The 23,252-nt window shown below is 36.1% G+C and overlaps 1 protein-coding gene across 1 annotated transcript; it reads right to left on the bottom strand.

Annotated features, from left to right (window-relative positions):
* Nucleotides 1-1,520: 1,520 nt before the first annotated feature.
* Nucleotides 1,521-3,269, bottom strand: NMT1 (myristoyl-CoA:protein N-myristoyltransferase). Its single transcript, XM_085744183.1, has 2 exons — nucleotides 3,129-3,269; nucleotides 1,521-3,044 (listed from the first exon to the last, which is right to left on the bottom strand). Exon 2 carries the CDS (start codon nucleotides 3,014-3,016, stop codon nucleotides 1,748-1,750), a length of 1,269 nt encoding a protein of 422 aa, XP_085600309.1. The 5' UTR covers nucleotides 3,017-3,044; nucleotides 3,129-3,269; the 3' UTR covers nucleotides 1,521-1,747.
* Between the last annotated feature and the right edge of the window lie 19,983 nt (nucleotides 3,270-23,252).

The raw sequence follows: 23,252 nt of genomic DNA, 5'->3' as shown, positions 1-23,252 counted from the left end.
CTCGAAATTTCCACTATCACAGACTCTATGCCTTATTTGAGTAGGCTCAAAAGTTTATTTTGTTTATTCAAACCTGTGATTAAGTTCCTGTGCTTAATTTGTTAATATGGATTATACAAATTTTACTCAGCAATATGTTCCTTTTCTATAACTATGGCACAAGATGGGCCATATAACAGAAATATACCGTTACAACAACAGAGCCACTTAGGATTGCAGCATAAAATTTGCATCCAGTGTACTTTTCAATTACTATATTCTATTTCGCGATCGCCCGCTTTAGCGGCACGATTGACAACAGAGCATTTTAGTGCATCTATTTTGCCTATTTACATCTTTTTATGTTTCTTATATGTTAGAATTGACTCTACCATACTGTCATATAACCAATCCTCAGTAGCATCTGCAACATTGTTTCAATATCGAATCATTTCCGATTCGCATGAGACTGATTAAGCCTTCAGAGATACTATTGCTACATCACCATAGAACTATACTCCTACATCATGAAGAGCTTAAGCTCTCCAGTCCTATTGCAGCAAGTCCCTAATCACACAGCTTACAACTATAGATATCAATACCACATCTGATTTGGTTACAGTATTTTATCCTGTGTTACGCTTTATGCTCGTTCGATGGATTTACAATTTTTACCTCCTCTTAACAAATTCAAAGGTTAATTACCCTTCCAGCCAATTTCATCAATCCTTCATAACCAATTAGTACATACTGATACACTCGGTAACAATCTGCACTCTATAGAATAATTCAAAAACATTTTTAAGAGACTTGCCTATTATTACTATTCAACATCTTGTTCATCACAGAACGTTTCTCATACCAATTGGTTACAAGGCAAAGTTATTATAAAAGATTGCTTAAGTTAACCAGGTACCACAAGACCTGGTGCTGACCTGTGAGGTACCTCTAAGATTCGAACTCAGAACCTTTTGATTAGAATCAAGGACCTTCAACTTAAGCTACCCAATACTACACATCTATATTAAGCTAAAATGTTAGTGGCCCAAAAATCCTTGATTTACTTGCCTAAAGGTTGGGCCAGCCCTGAGTTCCTTTTAACCTAGCCATTGGAAGGATGCTTTTTAGGGAGATTTTGTTGAAAAGTTCAAACTGGCCTTCCCCCCTACCAAAACAATCCTTGGCAGGTTGGTAACCTACATAAAAAGCTATCCCTTGCATAGAGAGCTAACTTATCCCTTTCCTAATGATGAAGTCTTCTAAAACTCAAAAGTAGATGCTGATAAATCCAATGTGAAAACAGTAAATTAACCAATAAAATTCTTTTTAATTCATCAACACCTCCTAAACCTCAAATTGGATCAATTATGTAATTAAATAAGCAAACAGCAGCCACCAACATTCATGAGCAACAAAACTTATGCTGCTAAATAAACAGAAACTTAACAGAAATAAGCAAGTTCTTCCAACTTAAAAAAATAAAAATGCATAAAGAAATACGAGGAAAAAAATAGAGCAAAAAGGAAACTTAAGCAGCAGAGTATAACAAACAACTTCATAGTTTTGCAAAGGTAAGCATATACTAGCATAAGAAAGTCACCAAAAAGATAAGGTATCTCACATACCCTGCAATAATATGTTGAATTGTCAATATTCTAAAGGAACAATAAATGGTGTTTAGTTGAAACAACGAACTAATAAAACAAAACCAATGAATCGTTTTTCCAAATTGCATAACAAAACCAAAACTGAAAAACCATATCAGAGACTACAAGAGCACAAGGCCAAGTTCAGATGGTTTCAAGGCATTACGAACCCTATAATTGTACAAGTAGTAGTGAAGCTGTCCATCTCCAGGTCCAAACTTGAGCTCTTTAAGAAAACCCTCATTATGCATTACATCCAACGCATTGAAAACATCGAAATCCTTCTGCTTCGCCACAATCAGTGCATCGTTCATCAACTGAGCCAACGGAGTTTTAGTAACCACATTATAATAAGAATAAGCAATTTTCAAACTTGAGTATCTCTGATTTCCAAGAATAGAACTAGGCAATGTATAAAAGCTACAAAAATCAGTAATCTCATGGTTTTCAGGACTCTCAACCAAGTAACTATCCACAACATCCTCATGTGGAAGCAGCCAATGCTCAACATCATCTTCATCGAAATCAGGCGCAACAACAAACTGTCCCAAATAACCCCTAAGCAACCTCGTGACCGCAGGAACATCCCTCAGCTCCATTTTCCTAAACCCTTCCGTAACCGTCGAATCAGGCAACTTATAAAGCTTAATAGTCCTACTCATCGTCATCCTCGCACCAAGCCTCGAAAACCCAACATCAATAAGCTTCTTCGGATTCAACGACCTATGCCAATACTGACAAGTAGCAACCGGAGTCGGTAGCACAACCCCAGCGGTATATGCCGCTTGCCAAATATCCTCCAAATGAACCCTCCTAGTAACCTCCTTAATCATAACCGGCGCAAGCCTCTTCGACCTAAGTCTCTTATGCACACATAAAAAATTAATCTCAGCCATTCTAACAACCTTATCATTAACCCTAATCCTCGCCGGTATCCCAGTAATAAAAGCAACCAATTTCTTCGAATCTTTCGCCCGAACACCAATATGCCAAGTCTTAAAATACCCAGGAACACACAAAGCCCATGTTAAAAACTCCTTAGAATAATTAAACCTAAACATATTCTCATCATCCTCAACATAATTATTCTTCAACAAAAGATAAACCTCATCACATGTTTCTTGACAACCCATATCACAGGTTGTCCATTCATATTTATCTGGAAGATTATAAGGTTCTTGTTTGACTTCTGATAAGGGTTTTGGTGGTTCAATTGGTCCTTCCGGTAGGGTTGTGTCACCAACATCTTTGTATTGACCAACAGGTTGTGTTTCCCAGAATTTGTGTTGTTTTGTTACTGACATTGAATCTTGGAAACTCCGAACAATTGTTTCCAATGAGGTTTCTTCTGTTAGATCTGGTTTTGATTCGGAATTGTTTTCTTCTTCCATTGTTGATTATGCTATGAAAATTGCAATGCTGAAGTATTGAAAATAAAGAAATAAATTAAAATTGAATTGAATTGAAATTGAAATTGAAAAAGAGAGAGAGAAGAGGAAAAACCTTGATATTAACGATGATGATGAAAATAGTGAGAAGAGTGAAAATTATTTATGATTAAATCTCATTCAGGGTAAGTATCTCTGATGACGGGGTTTGTGGCCTTGTGGGAAGGTTTACACAAGGGAACGAGTGTGCCTACAAATAGCGGATAGCTTATAAGCTAGCTGATAACTTATATCTGATGACTGATAGCTGATAAGCTAAAATTGAAGTGTTTGGTAAAATTAGTGGTTCAACTAGCTGTTAAATGTAAAATAACATAAAAAGACATTTTTAATTCATAATATAATGAGTCCCCTCCCCTCAAAGATTCTTGAATTACAATTCTCTCCCCTTTTATGTTAAAATATACACTCTCATCCCTTGAAAAGTAAAATTTATACTCTCATCTCATATAAGATGCTTGAATTACAACCCCCTCCATTAAAAATTAAATATGCACTACACTTTAATCTATTTTAACATAAATAAATATTTTTATGATATATACTATTTTGAACGACCATTTAAGAAAAATAAATTCATTTCTTTATAATTTAAATGTTAATGATAGTTAAATTTAAATTTTTTGCTATTAATTTTATAATTTATAGTATAAAATTAACTTTTAAATAATCATACTTTACTGTCTTTAGTATTATTTTTGATATTTTAATTTTATTTTGGGTTGTTTCCGATTTTATAATAGGGTTAAAAACTACTCCCTCCGTTCCTTTTTAAATGTCTTTTTAGGGTGAATTTTTCGTTCCTATTTAACTGTCTTTTTGGTCTTTTAAGGGTACGATTTGTCAATTATACCATTTGTCACTTACTCTTATCTTTTTGAATAAAACTAATTAATGTTATCTATTTGAAAAACTAAAGTTTGTTTTTTTTAAACAAAATTTGTTTCTTGTTATCTTCAAATTTAAACAAAATTTTGTTACAAACAATGGTTCCAAGAAGAATTAAAATTCTATAAAAAAAGATGAGTAGCAATTGTTAAAAATTTCAAGTGCAAAGTAAATGAACAAATTTGAGAGAAGAAAAATAAAAGACTCCATGAATGTTCAAAAGGAAGAAAAAGTGGAAGGCTCGTTGGAATTGCTGATGAGAGGTGAAGACGGAGCAATAATTGAATACTCATTTGACAAGATACAAGAACAAGATGACAATTTCGGTCAAAAAAAAAAGAACAAGATGACAATGAAGAAGAAGAAGTTTCATCAATATAATTTTTATATTGACTTAAAATAATTAAATGAATATGCACTGTTATACCCTAATTTTAGACCTAAAAATACTTGTTCAATTCTTCTTTACTTGCATTTCAAGTCATTTGAACTGTCTCTGATCAATTACATCTTTCTCTGCATTTTATTTCAATATTATTTGCAAAATTCACATAGAAGGGCATTTTAGTCATTTCCTATGTCAAAACTTCTTCAGTCTTTTAAAAATTTGTTTGAGTCCTTTCAAATAGTTTGAATAAGTCTTCATTTCAATTCTATGTCAAAATCCATTTTTAAAATTGCATTTGAAGTCATTTTGAGTCAGTTTAGCCCTTAGGGGCATTTTAGTCTTTTCATGTGTTAAAGCCCTGTTTAATTTCTAAAATTTGTCTCAGAGTCTTTTAATTTCGCTTGTATAAACTCTTGCTTTAATTCCATGACAAAAAACCATTTTAAAATTGCATCTGAATCATTTTAAGTCGTTTTAGTCCCTAGGGGCATTTTGGTCATTTCACACAAAATTTCGGCAGAGAGAGGTTACTTTAAAGTACCTCATTTAAGTAATTGGTTCGTTTTAGTCCGTTTTGTTATTTTTAATCGTTTCACTTTACGTTATTTTCAAATTACATTTTTTACCAATTTTATTTTAATTACATTTTAGTCCTTTTGTTATTTTGCATTTTAGTCCTCAAGTTGTTAAAATTGCATTTTAGTTCAATTTTTGTCCAAGAAGTTAGTTACGCCACATGTCCTACTCCTATTGGTCCAAAAATTCACACATCACCTATATAATGGGTCCCATGGTCAAAGAGTCAACACACTAATCATTTTCACAAAATCTCCACAAAAAAATCACAAAATTCATAATTATTTTCTCTCAATTTTCCTTCTCTTCTAACTAACTTTCCACCACCATAACAAACTTTTTCCACCACCTCTAACCACCCTAACTAACTTCTACCACCACAACTTCATCTTCAATCTCTCTCTAACCACCACAATCTTCTTCCTCCACCATCATCATCAACAATATCCACCATTAAAATTCACCACTAACTCCATAACCACCACAACCTTCATCTCTAACAAACTACAACCACCACAATTAACCTCAAACCTCCACAAATCCATTACCAAATTCAAGGATTCATCCAAAATATTCATCAACACAAACCTTCAATTCCACAAAAATCACATCCATGAACAACAATCTTCAATTAATTCCATTGTGACCGAATTCAACAACGACGAACCGGAATCGGACGAAGGAAAAGAATACAATCGAAGCAAAGGGAGAAGAAAAACAGCACCAAATCCGAATACATAAGAATAATCCGGAGCCATTCAAAGCTTCGTCAAGCATCACGGTATTGTTCTTGATCCAAACTTTTTATTCCATTCTCTTTTCTTCCAATTTGCGCGGCTGTAGCTTTATGATTTAGGTGGATTGATTGTGTTTTGAATGTTTCCGAGTTCATATTCGAAAAGAGAATAACGATCCGGTTTTAAAAGTGTAAAAAAAATTCGAATCGGAGCTCGCCGGAATCCGGAAGTGTCGCCGGAGTTATGAATTTTCCGGCGAACTTTTGAAGATTCCGGCGAACTCTATGAAGTTTCCGGCGAGCTTGTTGAACTTTCCGGTGACATTCATGAGGTTGAAGATGAACATTTTAGAGAGAGGTGAGAGCAAAATTTTTAGAGAGAGGGAGAACAAGAAGGAATGAGGTTTCTGCAGCAAAAATGCATTTATATAGGCCCATTTTCGCAGCAAACCAGGGCCCAGTACTCCTCATTCATTTCTGTTTCATTTCTCTACAGATTTGCTCCCTGCACCCCCCTATCTGTGTGTTTGTGATAATTTCTTGCTGTTTGCACCCCTATGCGTTCAAAAATTTTGCAAAAAATTCCAAATAAATTTCTATTAATTTCCTTGTGTCTTTTGATGAATCTTGATGCTGTTTGCATGTTGAACTTTGATTAAAAATGTATGAGAAATATTTTGTGCTCTTGTTAATTCAAGGTTTCAATTCTTGTTAAAATTTGTGTTAAAAACTTCTAGAAGTTTGTGAGTTTTTGTGTGAGTAATTTTAGCATTTGAGACCTATCTTTTGGAAGGCAATTACATGTAAAAATTCATTTCCAAAAATATGTAGGATATATTCTTGTTTTTTGCTTACTTTTTGTTAACATTCTTGTGAAATTGTTATGTGATTTTAAGCTTGGATGTTGGTACATAATTGTGGTTTTAGACATATAATTTTGTGGAATAAATTTGCCTCCTAATGTGGTGTATGCTTGCTGTTTTGAGTTAGATTTTTGTGGACCTTGTGTTTGGTAAATAATGTGAAATAAAAGTGCAAAAAGAACTTGAAAATTTTGTAAACTTTAGCATAGTTAAATCCCTAGGTTCTCATGTTGGTTTTTTGAACTAAGTCACTCAAAACTTCTCTAATATCATGAGGATTTAGGCCTTTAACCTTGCTTTAGAATTGTGTTAAAATGTCAAGTTTCTTTTATCACTTTTGGTTAATTTTGCTTGTTACTTCACTTTACTATGCCTTTAGTATGTTGTTCATATTTCACTTGTGCTACTAACCTTTCTTGTTTCATGTTTCATGCATTCCATAAGCTCACCTCATCTCATATTCTAGCTTAATTTTCTTGCAATTTATATTTCTTACGAAAACTTAGTATGTAAAGATTTAGGGATTTTGTAATTTTCTTTTATGCTTTTAAAATCTTGCAAGACCATAGAATGTAAACTAGGGCATATGTAAAGGACAATGGACTCTAATGATGTACACCGACACAAGCACCGACACATGCACACACATCACATGGATACTTTAGATGTATGCTTAGGGAATGTATGTTTAGATGTATGCTTAGGAGTCACGATACTTAGAAAAATTCTTTTTCCCAAAAAAAATATGAACAATATCACTCAAATCATTTTCTAAATAAACCTTGGGATCAAAATCCCATTGTATTTTCTCTTTTATTTTCTTAATCAAAATTTCAATGAATCTTAATCATACTTAGACTTTCTTTTGCAAAATAACTAATTCAACCTCACAATTTCACAATCTTATGCCCTTGAGGCCTCTCCCTCTCATTCTTCAAATTCCAATTTTCAAACTTAAAATCAACCAACAAAAACAAAAACATTTTTGGAAGAGAACTACGGTGGATTTGATCCCTTAAACGGGTACGTAGGCAAGGAATCAAAATTCCTTCAATTCAAATAAAATAAAAATTCAAACACTTTCTTCTCCCTCCAATTCTTGACTTAGTAAACTCTTAGGTGTAAATATCACTTTTCAAATAGCATTTAAAAATAAAGCGCGCGCGTAGAAATTAAAGACGGTTCCTATAGGTTACTATAGTCGTTATGGGTGCCTAACACCTTCCCGTAACGAAAACAACTCCCGGACCTCGATTCTCAAAGGGTTTTGCTTATTTTTTCCCTTCCCAAGAAAAAATGAGATATCACCGGTTAAAAAGGTTCAAACGTAATCAATGTTTGACACCCAAAAACCAAGATAAAACAGCTGGCGACTTCACTGGGGAGATTCGAGAGTTACGCCTAGTCTTTATTTCCACGCTTGCGCTTCGTTTTTACTTGTTTCATTTACTTGCCTTCCTATGTGAATAAATGCTTAAATTCTTGCAAACGTGTGGGGTGAGAATATCAAAAGTCCTGCACCCGGGCTGAGTGAACTTAGGATTTAGGAGGGATATAATCGACAATTCATTCCGGGGGTTGCCTCGTGTTTTGGATTATGCGATCAATCCCACATAGCTGAGGCATTTTGGGGGTGATGTTGTCGGCGCGTGTTGTCGCGTTTAGGCACTTTACTTCTAATTGTTCTATAACGCTATGAACCGTAGATAACCAAACCCATCAATGGCCATTTTTTAGGACGTAGTGCGGAGGCTAAACCGAGTGTTGTCTCGAGTTTTAGTCGTCACGTGATACTACACTCAAGCTAGACCTTCTTACGGATAATCATGGAGCGAGTGTTGTCTCGTGACACCATGATATACGTCGGAGAGATCGCAACTTGGGAACCTTTTTAGAACCCGGTTACTATCTCCTAAAGCCCTAGTTTCACCGGACACCGTGTCCACCCGTGACTCCTCGACTTTGACTTTCAACCCACCATGTTTTCTCCGAACTTGAACATAATCATGCATTCATGCATACATGCATAAACTTTTTCCCATGCATTTATCGGAGGACTTAGACAAGTCATCTTTTGAACATCACGGATGTGAACAACAGGTGATACCATCTCAACTAAACTTTTAGTTTTGCTCAAGATTTTCAAATAAAACCGTGTTTCTCCGTGATGTTCACAACCACTTTGATAAGTCCTCTGACAAAAAAGGGTCTTTTCGCATTTGCATATCATGCATCATATGCATCATTCATCGGTCACAAATGGCTTCCCGTGCTCATTGTCTCCTGGTTCTTCTGCCGCAGTCTGAAAGGTGGCTCGTGCTCGCAAGATTCATCAACCAGATAGAGTTTATCAGACAAGATTGTACAAGAGAAGAAACATGGCTAACCTTGAGGAAGAAAATGCCAGCCCCTCGGGCCAGCCCATTGAAGAGTCTAATTTGGACGAGATTTTGAGGCTCATCAAGAAGAGTGACTATAAGATTGTAGACCATCTGCTGCAAACTCCGTCAAAAATATCCATCTTGTCTCTGCTTTTGAGCTCAGAAGCTCACAGGAAAGTGTTGATGAAAATACTGGAACAAGCCTATGTCGATCATGAAGTCTCTGTGGATCAGTTCAACGGAATAGTGGGTAACATTACTGCTTGCAATAACTTGGGATTTGGTGATGATGAGCTCCCCGAAGCAGGAAAACACCACAACTTGGCTCTGCATATCTCAGTGCACTGTAAGTCTGACATGATATCCAATGTGTTGGTGGACACTGGGTCATCTTTAAACGTAATGTCTGAGTCTACGCTGAGACAATTGAGCCATCATGGAATTTCTCTGAGGGGAAGTAGCTATCTGGTTAAGGCTTTCGATGGGTCTCGCAAAGATGTTCTCGGGGAGGTAGACTTGCCAATTACCATTGGTCCTGAGACATTTCAGATTACTTTCCAGGTCATGGACATCAATGCTTCTTACAGTTGTCTCCTCGGAAGACCGTGGATTCACGACGCTGGAGCAGTAACTTCTACTCTGCACCAAAAGCTCAAGTTTGTGAGGAATGGTAAGATTGTCACTGTACATGGTGAAGAAGCATATCTGGTTAGCCAAGTGTCATCTTTCTCTTGTGTTGAAGCAGGGTCCGCTGAAGGGACGTCATTTCAAGGCTTGACTGTTGAAGGCGCGGAGCCTCGAAGAGCTGGTACTGCTATGGCCTCATTGAAAGACGCCCAGAAAGCTGTTCAAGAAGGGCAAGCTGCCGGCTGGGGCAAAGTAATTCAGATTCTGGAAAACAAGCGTAAAGAGGGCCTTGGATTCTACCCGACCTCAGGTGTTTCGACAGGAACTTTCTACAGTGCTGGGTTTATCAATGTTATTGCTGAAGATGCTGCTGAGAGTAGTTACGTGCCTACATTTGTTGTACCAGGAGGCACCGTGAGGAATTGGGAGGCCATTGATGTTCCTTTAGTCATGCATGCTTCCATGTAATGTGTCTTGTTGCTCATGTTTTTCTTTGTTTTCAAAATAACAATCCTTTCGCTCTGCCCAAGGCGAAAGTGATATCATTGTAAGGGCATGTTTGTTTCGGCATTGCCATTATCAATAAAAGTTGTCGTCTTTCTCGCGACTCTTTGTTTTTTACTTTTTAGTGCCTTTTTCTTGGAAATAATGGTAATGCCAGAAAAAACCAAAACATTTGTTATTTTCTTATTAATTTCAAAAATCTGCATGAAAAACATTCTTTCTAAAATCATCCCAATCATATTATGCAGATTGAACCATAATAAACCCGTTGAACACAGTGACCCTATGGTTCCTCCAAATTTTGAATTCCCTGTATACGAAGCTGAAGATGAGGATGATGATGAAGAGATACCGTATGAGATCACTCGACTGCTTGAGCAAGAACGAAGAGCCATTCAGCCTCACCAGGAAGAGATTGAGCTTATCAACCTGGGTACTGAAGAGAACAAGCGAGAGATCAAGATCGGTGCTGCACTTGAGCCAGAGGTGAAAAAGAAGATTACTCAGCTTCTCCATGATTATCCAGATGTCTTTGCATGGTCCTATGAAGATATGCCGGGTCTAGATCCCAAGATTGTGGAACATCGGATACCGACAAGACCTGAATGTCCTCCTGTCAAACAGAAATTGAGAAGGTCTCGTCCAGACATGGCTCTTAAGATCAAGGCTGAAGTGCAAAAGCAAATTGATGCGGGTTTCCTCATGACAGCTGAATATCCTGAGTGGATTGCCAATATCGTACCGGTGCCAAAGAAAGATGGGAAAGTTCGAATGTGTGTTGATTACAGAGATTTGAATAAAGCCAGTCCGAAAGATAACTTCCCATTGCCTCATATTGATGTACTTGTTGACAGTACTGCTCAATCCAAAGTGTTCTCCTTTATGGATGGTTTCTCTGGTTATAATCAGATACGAATGTCACCTGAAGATAGAGAAAAGACGTCCTTCATCACTCCATGGGGAACATTATGTTATAAAGTGATGCCGTTTGGCTTGATAAATGTTGGTGCTACCTATCAAAGGGGAATGACCACTCTGTTTCATGATATGATTCACAAAGAGATTGAAGTATATGTTGATGATATGATTGTGAAGTCAAGTGATGAAGAGCAGCATGTGGTGTATTTGAAAAAGATGTTTGAAAGATTGAGAAAGTACAAGCTGCGATTGAATCCTAACAAGTGCACATTTGGTGTAAGATCTGGAAAGTTGCTAGGCTTCATTGTCAGCCAAAGAGGCATTGAAGTTGATCCTGACAAAGTCCGAGCCATCAGAGAGATGCCGGCCCCTCAAACTGAAAAGCAAGTCAGAGGTTTCCTCGGACGTCTAAACTATATTTCAAGATTCATATCTCATATGACTACTACCTGTGGTCCAATTTTCAAATTGCTCAGAAAGAATCAGCCTGTTGTATGGAATGATGAATGTCAGGAAGCTTTTGATAGCATTAAAGAATACCTGTTGGAACCACCTATCCTTGTCCCACCAGTGGAAGGAAGGCCTTTGATTATGTATCTCTCAGTATTAGATGATTCTGTGGGGTGTGTCCTCGGTCAACAAGACGAGACTGGAAAGAAAGAACATGTTATCTACTATCTGAGCAAGAAGTTCATCGACTGTGAGACTCGGTATACAATGCTTGAAAAGACTTGTTGTGCCTTAGCATGGGCTGCCAAACGCCTGCGTCATTATATGGTGAATCATACAACTTGGTTGATATCCCGAATGGATCCAATCAAGTACATTTTTGAGAAGCCTGCTGTTACTGGAACGATTGCACGTTGGCAAATGTTATTGTCTGAATATGATATTGTGTACAAAGCTCAGAAAGCAATTAAAGGAAGTATTCTTGCTGAGCATCTTGCTTGTCAACCTCTTGATGATTACCAGCCGATTAAGTTTGATTTCCCTGATGAAGAGATCATGTATTTGAAAGCGAAAGACTGTGAGGAACCACTGATCAACGAAGGGCCGGACCCCAATAGAAAGTGGGGGTTGGTATTTGATGGTGATGTTAATGCTTATGGTAAAGGAATTGGGGCCATCATTGTAACTCCACAGGGGCACCACATTCCTTTCACCGCTCGAATAACTTTTGAATGCACGAACAATATAGCTGAATATGAAGCATGCATCTTGGGCATTGAAGAAGCCCTTGATCTGAGAATTAAGCACCTTGACATCTATGGAGATTCCGCACTTGTTATTAATCAGATAAAGGGTGAATGGGAGACTCATCATGAGAAGCTGATCCCTTATCGTGACTATGCCAGACGTCTGTTGACATACTTTACCAAGGTTGAGCTGCACCATATCCCTCGGGATGAGAATCAGATGGCTGACGCTCTTGCTACTTTGTCTTCCATGTTTCGTGTCAATCACTGGAATGACGTGCCCGTAATCAAGGTGCAGTGTCTTGATAGACCCGCTCATGTGTTTACTATTGAAAATATGCCAGATCAAGCTGATGAAGATGTGAATGATAAAAAGTCTTGGTATCACAACATCAAACAATTCTTGCAGAATCATGAATATCCACCTGGTGCTTCCAACAGGGATAAAAAAACTTTGAGAAGATGGGCTAGTAGATTCCTTTTGGACGGAGAAATCCTATACAAGAGGAACTATGACATGGTCTTGCTGAGATGTGTTGACAAACAAGAAGCTGAGAAGTTGATGCACGATGTACATGATGGTACTTTTGGGACTCATGCTTCGGGCCACACCATGTCAAGGAAACTGTTAAGAGCCGGCTATTACTGGATAACTATGGAGCGTGATTGTCACAAACATGCTAAGAAATGCCACAAGTGTCAAATTTATGCTGACAAGATTCATGTACCTCCACATGCCCTCAATGTTATAACTTCCCCATGGCCTTTCTCTATGTGGGGCATTGATATGATCGGAAGAATTGAGCCAAAGGCTTCCAATGGACATCGTTTCATCCTAGTGGCAATTGACTATTTCACCAAGTGGGTTGAAGCTGCCTCCTATGCAAACGTGACCAAGCAAGTGGTTGTCAAGTTTATCAAGAATAACATCATCTGTCGATATGGTGTTCCCAGCAAGATCATCACTGACAATGGTTCCAATCTGAACAATAGCATGATGCAGGCTTTATGTGAAGAATTCAAAATTGAACATCACAACTCTTCTCCTTATAGACCTCAGATGAATGGTGCAGTTGAGGCCGCTAACAAGAACATCAAGAAGATTGTTCAGAAGATGGTCACCACTTACAAAGACTGGCATGAAATGCTACCTTTTGCCTTGCATGGTTACCGTACTACGGTGCGTAGTTCAACCGGGGCAACTCCTTTCTCTCTTGTGTATGGCATGGAAGCAGTTCTCCCTCTGGAAGTGGAGATTCCATCTCTTCGAGTGCTTATGGAAGCAAAATTAACTGAGGCTGAATGGTGTCAAAGTCGGTATGATCAATTGAATCTGATTGAAGAGAAACGTATGGATGCTATGCCTCATGGACAGTTGTATCAAGTGCGGATGAAGAATGCTTTTGACAAGAAAGTCCGACCTCGGGAATTCAAGGAAGGCGAACTTGTATTGAAAAGAAGGATAAGTCAGCAACCCGACCCAAGGGGCAAGTGGACACCTAACTATGAAGGTCCTTATGTTGTCAAGAAGGCTTTCTCTAGTGGCGCTTTGATTCTTACACACATGGATGGTGTTGAACTCCCAAATCCTGTTAATGCCGATATAGTCAAGAAATACTTTGTCTAAAAAGAAAATAACAGCGTGGTAGGTCGAAAACCCGAAAGGGCGGCCTAGGCAAAAATGCGCTTCCCGGTGGATCGAAAACCCGAAAGGGCGATCCAGGCAAAAGTTAGGGACAAAAAAATGAATATGAAAGAGCTCGCTGAGATTGTACGCAACTCAGGCAAGAATGAGCGCCTCGATGAGCCGAAAACCCGAAAGGGCGGTTCATGCAAAAATGAGGTTGACAACAAAAGACAAGTAACTATATCTAGCTAGCCACCATCACCCATTGGGGCATCTGCAACTGTCAATGATCGTCTTCATCAGAAGCTTCTGTACTTGTGAATTCAAAATTTCTATGAAATGTAGCGGTCATCGTGTTCAATGTATCACCAACCAATAAAATTACCATTCTCCAAGCTTTGTAAATCCGTGAAGTCATGCCTTTGGCTGACTCTCACTCTTCTACACCAATTTGAGCCTGTGCTATTGTTTGAAACTCTATTTTTCTTTCTATTTTCAATGCTATATACAAAATATTTTCTTTCCATTTTGATAATGTCAATGTCTGAAACAAACATTTTTGAAAACTGAAAAATCTTTTTCTGTCTATTTTGAAAGCAAACCTGAGCAATAGGGTACATTTCAATGAAACATGCATGAATAAATGAATGTCAATGTCTATTTCAATACTTGTTACAAGCAGGTTACTCCCCAGGATGATCTGTGGTCAATGGCAAGAATGAAAAAACAGAATGGAAATGAAAAAAATAAAAAAAAATGCAAATGAAAAGCTCGCTAAGTTGAAAACCCGAAAGGGCGGCTTAGGCAAAAATGAGCACCCCGCTGATTGACAACCTATGAAGGCAATTCAGGCAAAAATGGGGCAATGAAAAGAATTTTATTCCCCGGTGAATCGAAAACCCGAAAGGGCGGTTCAGGCAAAAATGGGTTTGAAAAATGAAAGAATGAAAGAATGAAATATTGAAAAGCATTGACCACAGATGTGAACATCCAACGTTTACCCAGCACTGACACGCCTAACAACGGCGACCTGTATTCAAGAATCTTCCAAGGTTCCCTCTTCTACAAGTTTTATTGCCCTCAGCCATGGTTTCGATACGTCTCTCAACGACGGTCACTCCAAAGAGGTTTTCCCTGTGAATATGTTGCAGCACGAGCCACTACGTGCCCAATCTTCCAATGTTTTGTCTGTCTCTGTGAAACTTCTCTCTCGAACTGCAAACCAATCGTGCATTTCAAGCATTCATACATGCATAATCATGCATTTTATGTGCTCATACATTTAATAATCTTGTTATACCATACATACATGTTGCATTTCCAATTTCAACTTTCAATCTAAATCAGTTTCCACTTCCAATTTCAATTCAATCTCCTCTTTCAATTCAACCCAATTTCAATTTCCAGCTCAATTCAATTTCCAATTTCAATCCAAATTTCAACTGTCAAACTCAATTTCAATCTCAATTTCAATCTCAACTGTCAAATTCAATTCAATTTCAACCGTCAAATTCAATTCAATTTCAACTGTCAAATTCGATGCAATCTCAACTCTCCAATCTCAATTTCAAATCATTTCAAATCTCAAATTCGATGCAATCTCAACTCTCAAATCTCAATTTCAATTCAATTCCAATTTCCAATTCAACTCAAATCAATTTCAACTCTCAATTCAATGTCTATGTCTATGTCTCTGATTATTCTCATCTTTCAATGCCTCTTTCAATGTCAACTTTCAATTCAATTCAAATCAATGTCAATTCACTCTCAATTTGCTTTTGGGCCAACAAAAATGGTCATGTCTATTTTCAAATCAAATCAATGTCAACTTACTCTCAATTTGAATCTTTCTAAATCCAACTTCCAATTTGTATCTTGTTATCGGTCAAGTGGCAAGTTCGATCCAAAGAACAGCTTGTATCTGTTTATATGTCTATATTTCCGGTCAAACGGCAAGTTCGATCCAAAGAACAGTTTGTACCCTTTGCTTATGTTTTGTTATCGGTCAAACGGCAAGTTCGATCCAAAGAACAGTTTGCACCTACTTACATGTTGTGGTATTGATCAAGTGGCAAGTTCGATCCAAAGAACAGCTTGTATCTACCCTTTGTCTATATCTCCGATCAAGTGGCAAGTTCGATCCAAAGAACAGCTTGTATCCATCTCTTGTTTGTATTTCCTTGGTCAAGTGGCAGGTTCGATCCAAAGAACAGCTTGTACCCATCTCTTGTTTGTATTTCCTTGGTCAAGTGGCAGGTTCGATCCAAAGAACAGCTTGTACCCATCTCTTGTTTGTATGTCTCGGTCAAGTGGCAGGTTCGATCCAAAGAACAGCTTGTACCTATCTTTTGTCCCCTGGTTTGTCTACCCTGTCAATGTCTACCTAAATTCCCAGTGATATGACGTGCTCTGTTAGACTCCAGTTGCTTGTCTTGCATTCATAATCAAAATGTTGCATGACATTCATATTTTTGAAACTCTGAAAACGTATTTTTATGTCCAAAAACAGTGCAAATGTTAATATTTAAGTATCTTCGTCTCTTGACTCTCCGGACAAAGAAACTTAAATAGGGGCAGTTGTTATACCCTAATTTTGGACCTAAAAATACTTGTTCAATTCTTCTTTACTTGCATTTCAAGTCATTTGAACTGTCTCTGATCAATTACATCTTTCTCTGCATTTTATTTCAATATTATTTGCAAAATTCACATAGAAGGGCATTTTAGTCATTTCCTATGTTAAAACTTCTTTCAGTCTTTTAAAAATTTGTTTGAGTCCTTTCAAATAGTTTGAATAAGTCTTCATTTCAATTCTATGTCAAAATCCATTTTTAAAATTGCATTTGAAGTCATTTTGAGTCAGTTTAGCCCTTAGGGGCATTTTAGTCTTTTCATGTGTTAAAGCCCTGTTTAATTTCTAAAATTTGTCTCAGAGTCTTTGAATTTCGCTTGTATAAACTCTTGCTTTAATTCCATGACAAAAAACCATTTTAAAATTGCATCTGAATCATTTTAAGTCGTTTTAGTCCCTAGGGGCATTTTGGTCATTTCACACAAAATTTCGGCAGAGAGAGGTTACTTTAAAGTACCTCATTTAAGTAATTGGTTCGTTTTAGTCCGTTTTGTTATTTTTAATCGTTTCACTTTACGTTATTTTCAAATTACATTTTTTACCAATTTTATTTTAATTACATTTTAGTCCTTTTGTTATTTTGCATTTTAGTCCTCAAGTTGTTAAAATTGCATTTTAGTTCAATTTTTGTCCAAGAAGTTAGTTACGCCACATGTCCTACTCCTATTGGTCCAAAAATTCACACATCACCTATATAATGGGTCCCATGGTCAAAGAGTCAACACACTAATCATTTTCACAAAATCTCCACAAAAAAATCACAAAATTCATAATTATTTTCTCTCAATTTTCCTTCTCTTCTAACTAACTTTCCACCACCATAACAAACTTTTTCCACCACCTCTAACCACCCTAACTAACTTCTACCACCACAACTTCATCTTCAATCTCTCTCTAACCACCACAATCTTCTTCCTCCACCATCATCATCAACAATATCCACCATTAAAATTCACCACTAACTCCATAACCACCACAACCTTCATCTCTAACAAACTACAACCACCACAATTAACCTCAAACCTCCACAAATCCATTACCAAATTCAAGGATTCATCCAAAATATTCATCAACACAAACCTTCAATTCCACAAAAATCACATCCATGAACAACAATCTTCAATTAATTCCATTGTGACCGAATTCAACAACGACGAACCGGAATCGGACGAAGGAAAAGAATACAATCGAAGCAAAGGGAGAAGAAAAACAGCACCAAATCCGAATACATAAGAATAATCCGGAGCCATTCAAAGCTTCGTCAAGCATCACGGTATTGTTCTTGATCCAAACTTTTTATTCCATTCTCTTTTCTTCCAATTTGCGCGGCTGTAGCTTTATGATTTAGGTGGATTGATTGTGTTTTGAATTTTTCCGAGTTCATATTCGAAAAGAGAATAACGATCCGGTTTTAAAAGTGTAAAAAAAATTCGAATCGGAGCTCGCCGGAATCCGGAAGTGTCGTCGGAGTTATGAATTTTCCGGCAAACTTTTGAAGATTCCGGCGAACTCTATGAAGTTTCCGGCGAGCTTGTTGAACTTTCCGGTGACATTCATGAGGTTGAAGATGAACATTTTAGAGAGAGGTGAGAGCAAAATTTTTAGAGAGATGGAGAACAAGAAGGAATGAGGTTTTTGCAGCAAAAATGCATTTATATAGGCACATTTTCGCAGCAAACCAGGGCCCAGTACTCCTCATTCATTTCTGTTTCATTTCTCTACAGATTTGCTCCCTGCACCCCCCCTGTCTGTGTGTTTGTGATAATTTCTTGCTGTTTGCACCCCTATGCGTTCAAAAATTTTGCAAAAAATTCCAAATAAATTTCTATTAATTTCCTTGTGTCTTTTGATGAATCTTGATGCTGTTTGCATGTTGAACTTTGATTAAAAATGTATGAGAAATATTTTGTGCTCTTGTTAATTCAAGGTTTCAATTCTTGTTAAAATTTGTGTTAAAAACTTCTAGAAGTTTGTGAGTTTTTGTGTGAGTAATTTTAGCATTTGAGACCTATCTTTTGGAAGGCAATTACATGTAAAAATTCATTTCCAAAAATATGTAGGATATATTCTTGTTTTTTGCTTACTTTTTGTTAACATTCTTGTGAAATTGTTATGTGATTTTAAGCTTGGATGTTGGTACATAATTGTGGTTTTAGACATATAATTTTGTGGAATAAATTTGCCTCCTAATGTGGTGTATGCTTGCTGTTTTGAGTTAGATTTTTGTGGACCTTGTGTTTGGTAAATAATGTGAAATAAAAGTGCAAAAAGAACTTGAAAATTTTGTAAACTTTAGCATAGTTAAATCCCTAGGTTCTCATGTTGGTTTTTTGAACTAAGTCACTCAAAACTTCTCTAATATCATGAGGATTTAGGCCTTTAACCTTGCTTTAGAATTGTGTTAAAATGTCAAGTTTCTTTTATCACTTTTGGTTAATTTTGCTTGTTACTTCACTTTCAAGTTCCATTTACTTTACTATGCCTTTAGTATGTTGTTCCTATTTCACTTGTGCTACTAACCTTTCTTGTTTCATGTTTCATGCATTCCATAAGCTCACCTCATCTCATATTCTAGCTTAATTTTCTTGCAATTTATATTTCTTACGAAAACTTAGTATGTAAAGATTTAGGGATTTTGTAATTTTCTTTTATGCTTTTAAAATCTTGCAAGACCATAGAATGTAAACTAGGGCATATGTAAAGGACAATGGACTCTAATGATGTACACCGACACAAGCACCGACACATGCACACACATCACATGGATACTTTAGATGTATGCTTAGGGAATGTATGTTTAGATGTATGCTTAGGAGTCACGATACTTAGAAAAATTCTTTTTCCCAAAAAAAAATATGAACAATATCACTCAAATCATTTTCTAAATAAACCTTGGGATCAAAATCCCATTGTATTTTCTCTTTTATTTTCTTAATCAAAATTTCAATGAATCTTAATCATACTTAGACTTTCTTTTGCAAAATAACTAATTCAACCTCACAATTTCACAATCTTATGCCCTTGAGGCCTCTCCCTCTCATTCTTCAAATTCCAATTTTCAAACTTAAAATCAACCAACAAAAACAAAAACATTTTTGGAAGAGAACTACGGTGGATTTGATCCCTTAAACGGGTACGTAGGCAAGGAATCAAAATTCCTTCAATTCAAATAAAATAAAAATTCAAACACTTTCTTCTCCCTCCAATTCTTGACTTAGTAAACTCTTAGGTGTAAATATCACTTTTCAAATAGCATTTAAAAATAAAGCGCGCGCGTAGAAATTAAAGACGGTTCCTATAGGTTACTATAGTCGTTATGGGTGCCTAACACCTTCCCGTAACGAAAACAACTCCCGGACCTCGATTCTCAAAGGGTTTTGCTTATTTTTTCCCTTCCCAAGAAAAAATGAGATATCACCGGTTAAAAAGGTTCAAACGTAATCAATGTTTGACACCCAAAAACCAAGATAAAACATGCACAATATTTAAAAAATTGACAATTGTTTGTTATGAGACAGAGAGTGCGCAAAAAAATAGAAATTTTTTGGGGAAAAAGATAATAATCGACAGTTATTTGTTACGAAAGAAAGATAACATATTAAATTTATTGGAAAGATAAAGTGTGTGTTGTAACGCCCTCCTTGTTATTTAATTATTTTTCTTGAGATAGAGTCGAATTATATGATTTATTTAATTATGTGATATGTTGATATTTTATTGAGTGTTTTTATTTTATTATTTATTAGAATATATTTAGTGGGAGAATATATTTAGTGGAAGAATATATTTAGTGGGAGAATATAATTAGTGGAAGAATATATTTAGCGAGAGAATATATTTAGTGGAAGAATATATTTAGTGAAGAAATATAATTATCAGAATAAGTAGATTTGGGGGCTGAAATAGAAAGAAGAGAGTTATTGGGCCTAATCAGATTTAAGAAGAGTAATTAGTAATATAAATAGAGGAGATATTAGGTTGAAAGATTAATATATATGCAAAAACAAGGTTTTGGAGAAAACAAGGTTTAGAGATGAGAGGAGAGGAGAGAAGAGAAGAGAAGAGAAGAGAAGAGAAGAGAAGAGTAGAGTCAGAGAAGGAGAAGTCTGTAGACCTTGCTGCTAATCAATCTAAGGTAAGGGTGGGACTAACCTTCTTTAATCATAAGTATATGGTTCTGAAATAGGGTTTAACATGTTTGTTGTTGTTTTATTTTGATGATTAGAGAAGTTAGGGTTTGAAAAGAAGATAGGGTTTTGAATTGCAATTTAATTGATGAATTATGCTCAGTTGATGATTTATGTTATGTTGTTGTTGATTTGTGGTTGGATTCATGATTATGAGTTGTGGTTGTTGATGATTGTTGTTGTTAATGTCATATTATGAATTGGGTATGAATTATGTTGAGTTGTTGTTGATTGTGATGATTTTGAATAAATGTGAAGTTTGAATAATATAAGTTGATTTTTCTGATTATTGATCGGTGCGGAATTGGTCTTAGGTGTAAACACGAAAGTTGTAGGTATGGATGTTAGCTTTCTAATGTCGTTGGTCTGACGTAAAAACAATTTATAGAACTTGAGTTATGGTCAAATTACTGCACGTAGGTTACTGTGAATTCTTATGAATTTCAGCACAACTTTTCCCGAATTTTGATAAGCAAACTGGTATTGATCAGTGCGGAATTGGTCTTAGGTGTAAACACGAAAGTTGTAGGTATGGATGTTAGCTTTCTAATTTCGTTGGTCTGACGTCAAGACGATTTATAGAACTTTAGTTATGGTCAAATTACTCCACATAGGTCACAGCGAAATTGCACAGTGACATCATTCTCTGTTTCATGTTTTTGCGTTTTGTTCATATGTTTCTGTTTTGAATTGGTCTTTTGTATAAACATGAAAGTTGTTGATAATTGCGATATCTTTCCAGTAGCCTTGGTTTGACATGAAAATATGTTATGTATAATTTATTATGTTTTTTACAAAGATGCATGACTAATTGTTGATGTTTGAATACGATGTTATATGATGTCTTAGTTGATGAGTTGTTAAGATGTTAAGATGCCAAGTTGTTGAGTTGTTAAGATGTTAAGATGTCAAGTTGTTGAGTTGTTAAGATGTTAAGATGACAAGTTGTTAAGTTGTTAAGATGTTAAGATGTCAAGTTGTTGAGTTGTTAAGATGTTAGGATGTTAAGATGTCAAGTTGTTGAGTCTATTCATACAATGACGAGGGCTCAAGCCCTGGAGCCTTGTGCTCAAAAGGGACGAGGGCTCAAGCCCTGGAGCCTTGTGCTCAATAGCGACGAGGGCTCAAGCCCTGGAGCCTTGTGCTCAAAAGTGACGAGGGCTCAAGCCCTGGGAGCCTTTTATGCTCAATAGAGACGAGGGCTTATGCCCTGAATGGTACCACATGCATGATGTCTTAGTTGTTGTTACATTGTCGAAGTTAAAGAGTTGTTGTTGCATCGTCCTTGATGTCTAGTCGAAGTTGTGGATGTCGTAGTTGATCTATTGTCGTTGTTGTCAAGTTATCAATAAATTAAGGAGTTGAATTAAGAAGTATTATGATGAAGTAACATAGTTAAATAAGTGTTATTTATGTTGTTAAATTCTGCTGATGAATTATATGCTTATTATTATTGAATGTGAAATATCACCTCTTCTGCTTGGAAATTGTTGCCTTACATGGGTAACTTGTAGGTGACCAAGAATAGTTGCAGTCTTGAGTAGTCTCCGCCGTGTCGTCTTAGGTTGCTTTGATACGTAGCGGGATAGGGATATTGTTTGTTTCCATGTGTTACGTATTTGCCATGAACGATGTTATTTTATCATGAACTAAGTTATTTGTCAAGAACTATGTTTGATCATGAATTATGTTGAAGAACCTTTGATTTGGATTTTAATAAGTTGAATGATTTTGAGGTCATAGTGTCATTATGATGAATTAATTAAAATGTTTTATTTTCCGCTATAAAGTAATTGAAATATTGACATGTGCTGTTTGAATAAACAGTAATTTTATTCTATTTGAATTTTGAAAGAAGTGTGACATCCTGTTTTAAGTTGAATACTCTGATTTATTATTGAAATTTTTATATGTTGGGAAAACAGAGTGTTACATGTGCAAAAAAAATAGGAATTTATTTGTGGATTAAAATGAGGGTATAATAGGAAAAAAATGTGCAAAAATACACATCGCTATTTTGGTGTTAACTTTCTAAAACAGACACTTATAAAGGAACAGAGGGAGTATATGTTAATGAAATTATGAATAAAAATAGCGAAAAATATTAATTCAAAGTTTGACTATATTCAAATAGGCCCCCAATACTATTTTTTTCGAAGTACGTTAGATTTATTAATTTTTTTAGACTATTATAAATTAAAAAAAAAATATTGAGGGAACAAAGTGTAGATTTTAACATAAGAGGGGAAGAGAATGTAATTCAAGCTTATCTTAGGGGAGGGAAGTGAAATATTTTCTAATATATTTTGAATAAGAGGGGAGAGGAGTGTATATTTTAACATAAGAAATGAAAGGAGTGTAATTCAAGCATCTTTGAGGGGTGGAGTGTAATTTACTCTACTATAATCCATACCACTTAATATTTAAGTATGTAGAAGTTAGCAAATAAGCTATATTAGTTGTTTGGATTTGTTTCAGTCGACATACTTGTATCCTTTCATGTTGACTAGATTTTTGAATAGATAGTATGTCGGACTGACTTATACCAAATATTTCGAGTGTAGAAATTTCAGTTTCTACTTCGTTGTTAGTCCAATTAGGTTCTATTCAACGGTCGGATTGATTATATTTGATATCGTTCGTCGATTAGATCCGT

This window comes from Medicago sativa, chromosome 2 (genome assembly GCF_051527215.1).
Source record: "Medicago sativa cultivar Bolivia chromosome 2, Bolivia_mono, whole genome shotgun sequence".
In the NCBI taxonomy this organism is placed as follows: Eukaryota; Viridiplantae; Streptophyta; class Magnoliopsida; order Fabales; family Fabaceae; genus Medicago; species Medicago sativa.
The sequence above is the reverse complement of the archived record's forward strand: the minus strand, read 5'-3'. Positions and strand labels throughout refer to the sequence as shown.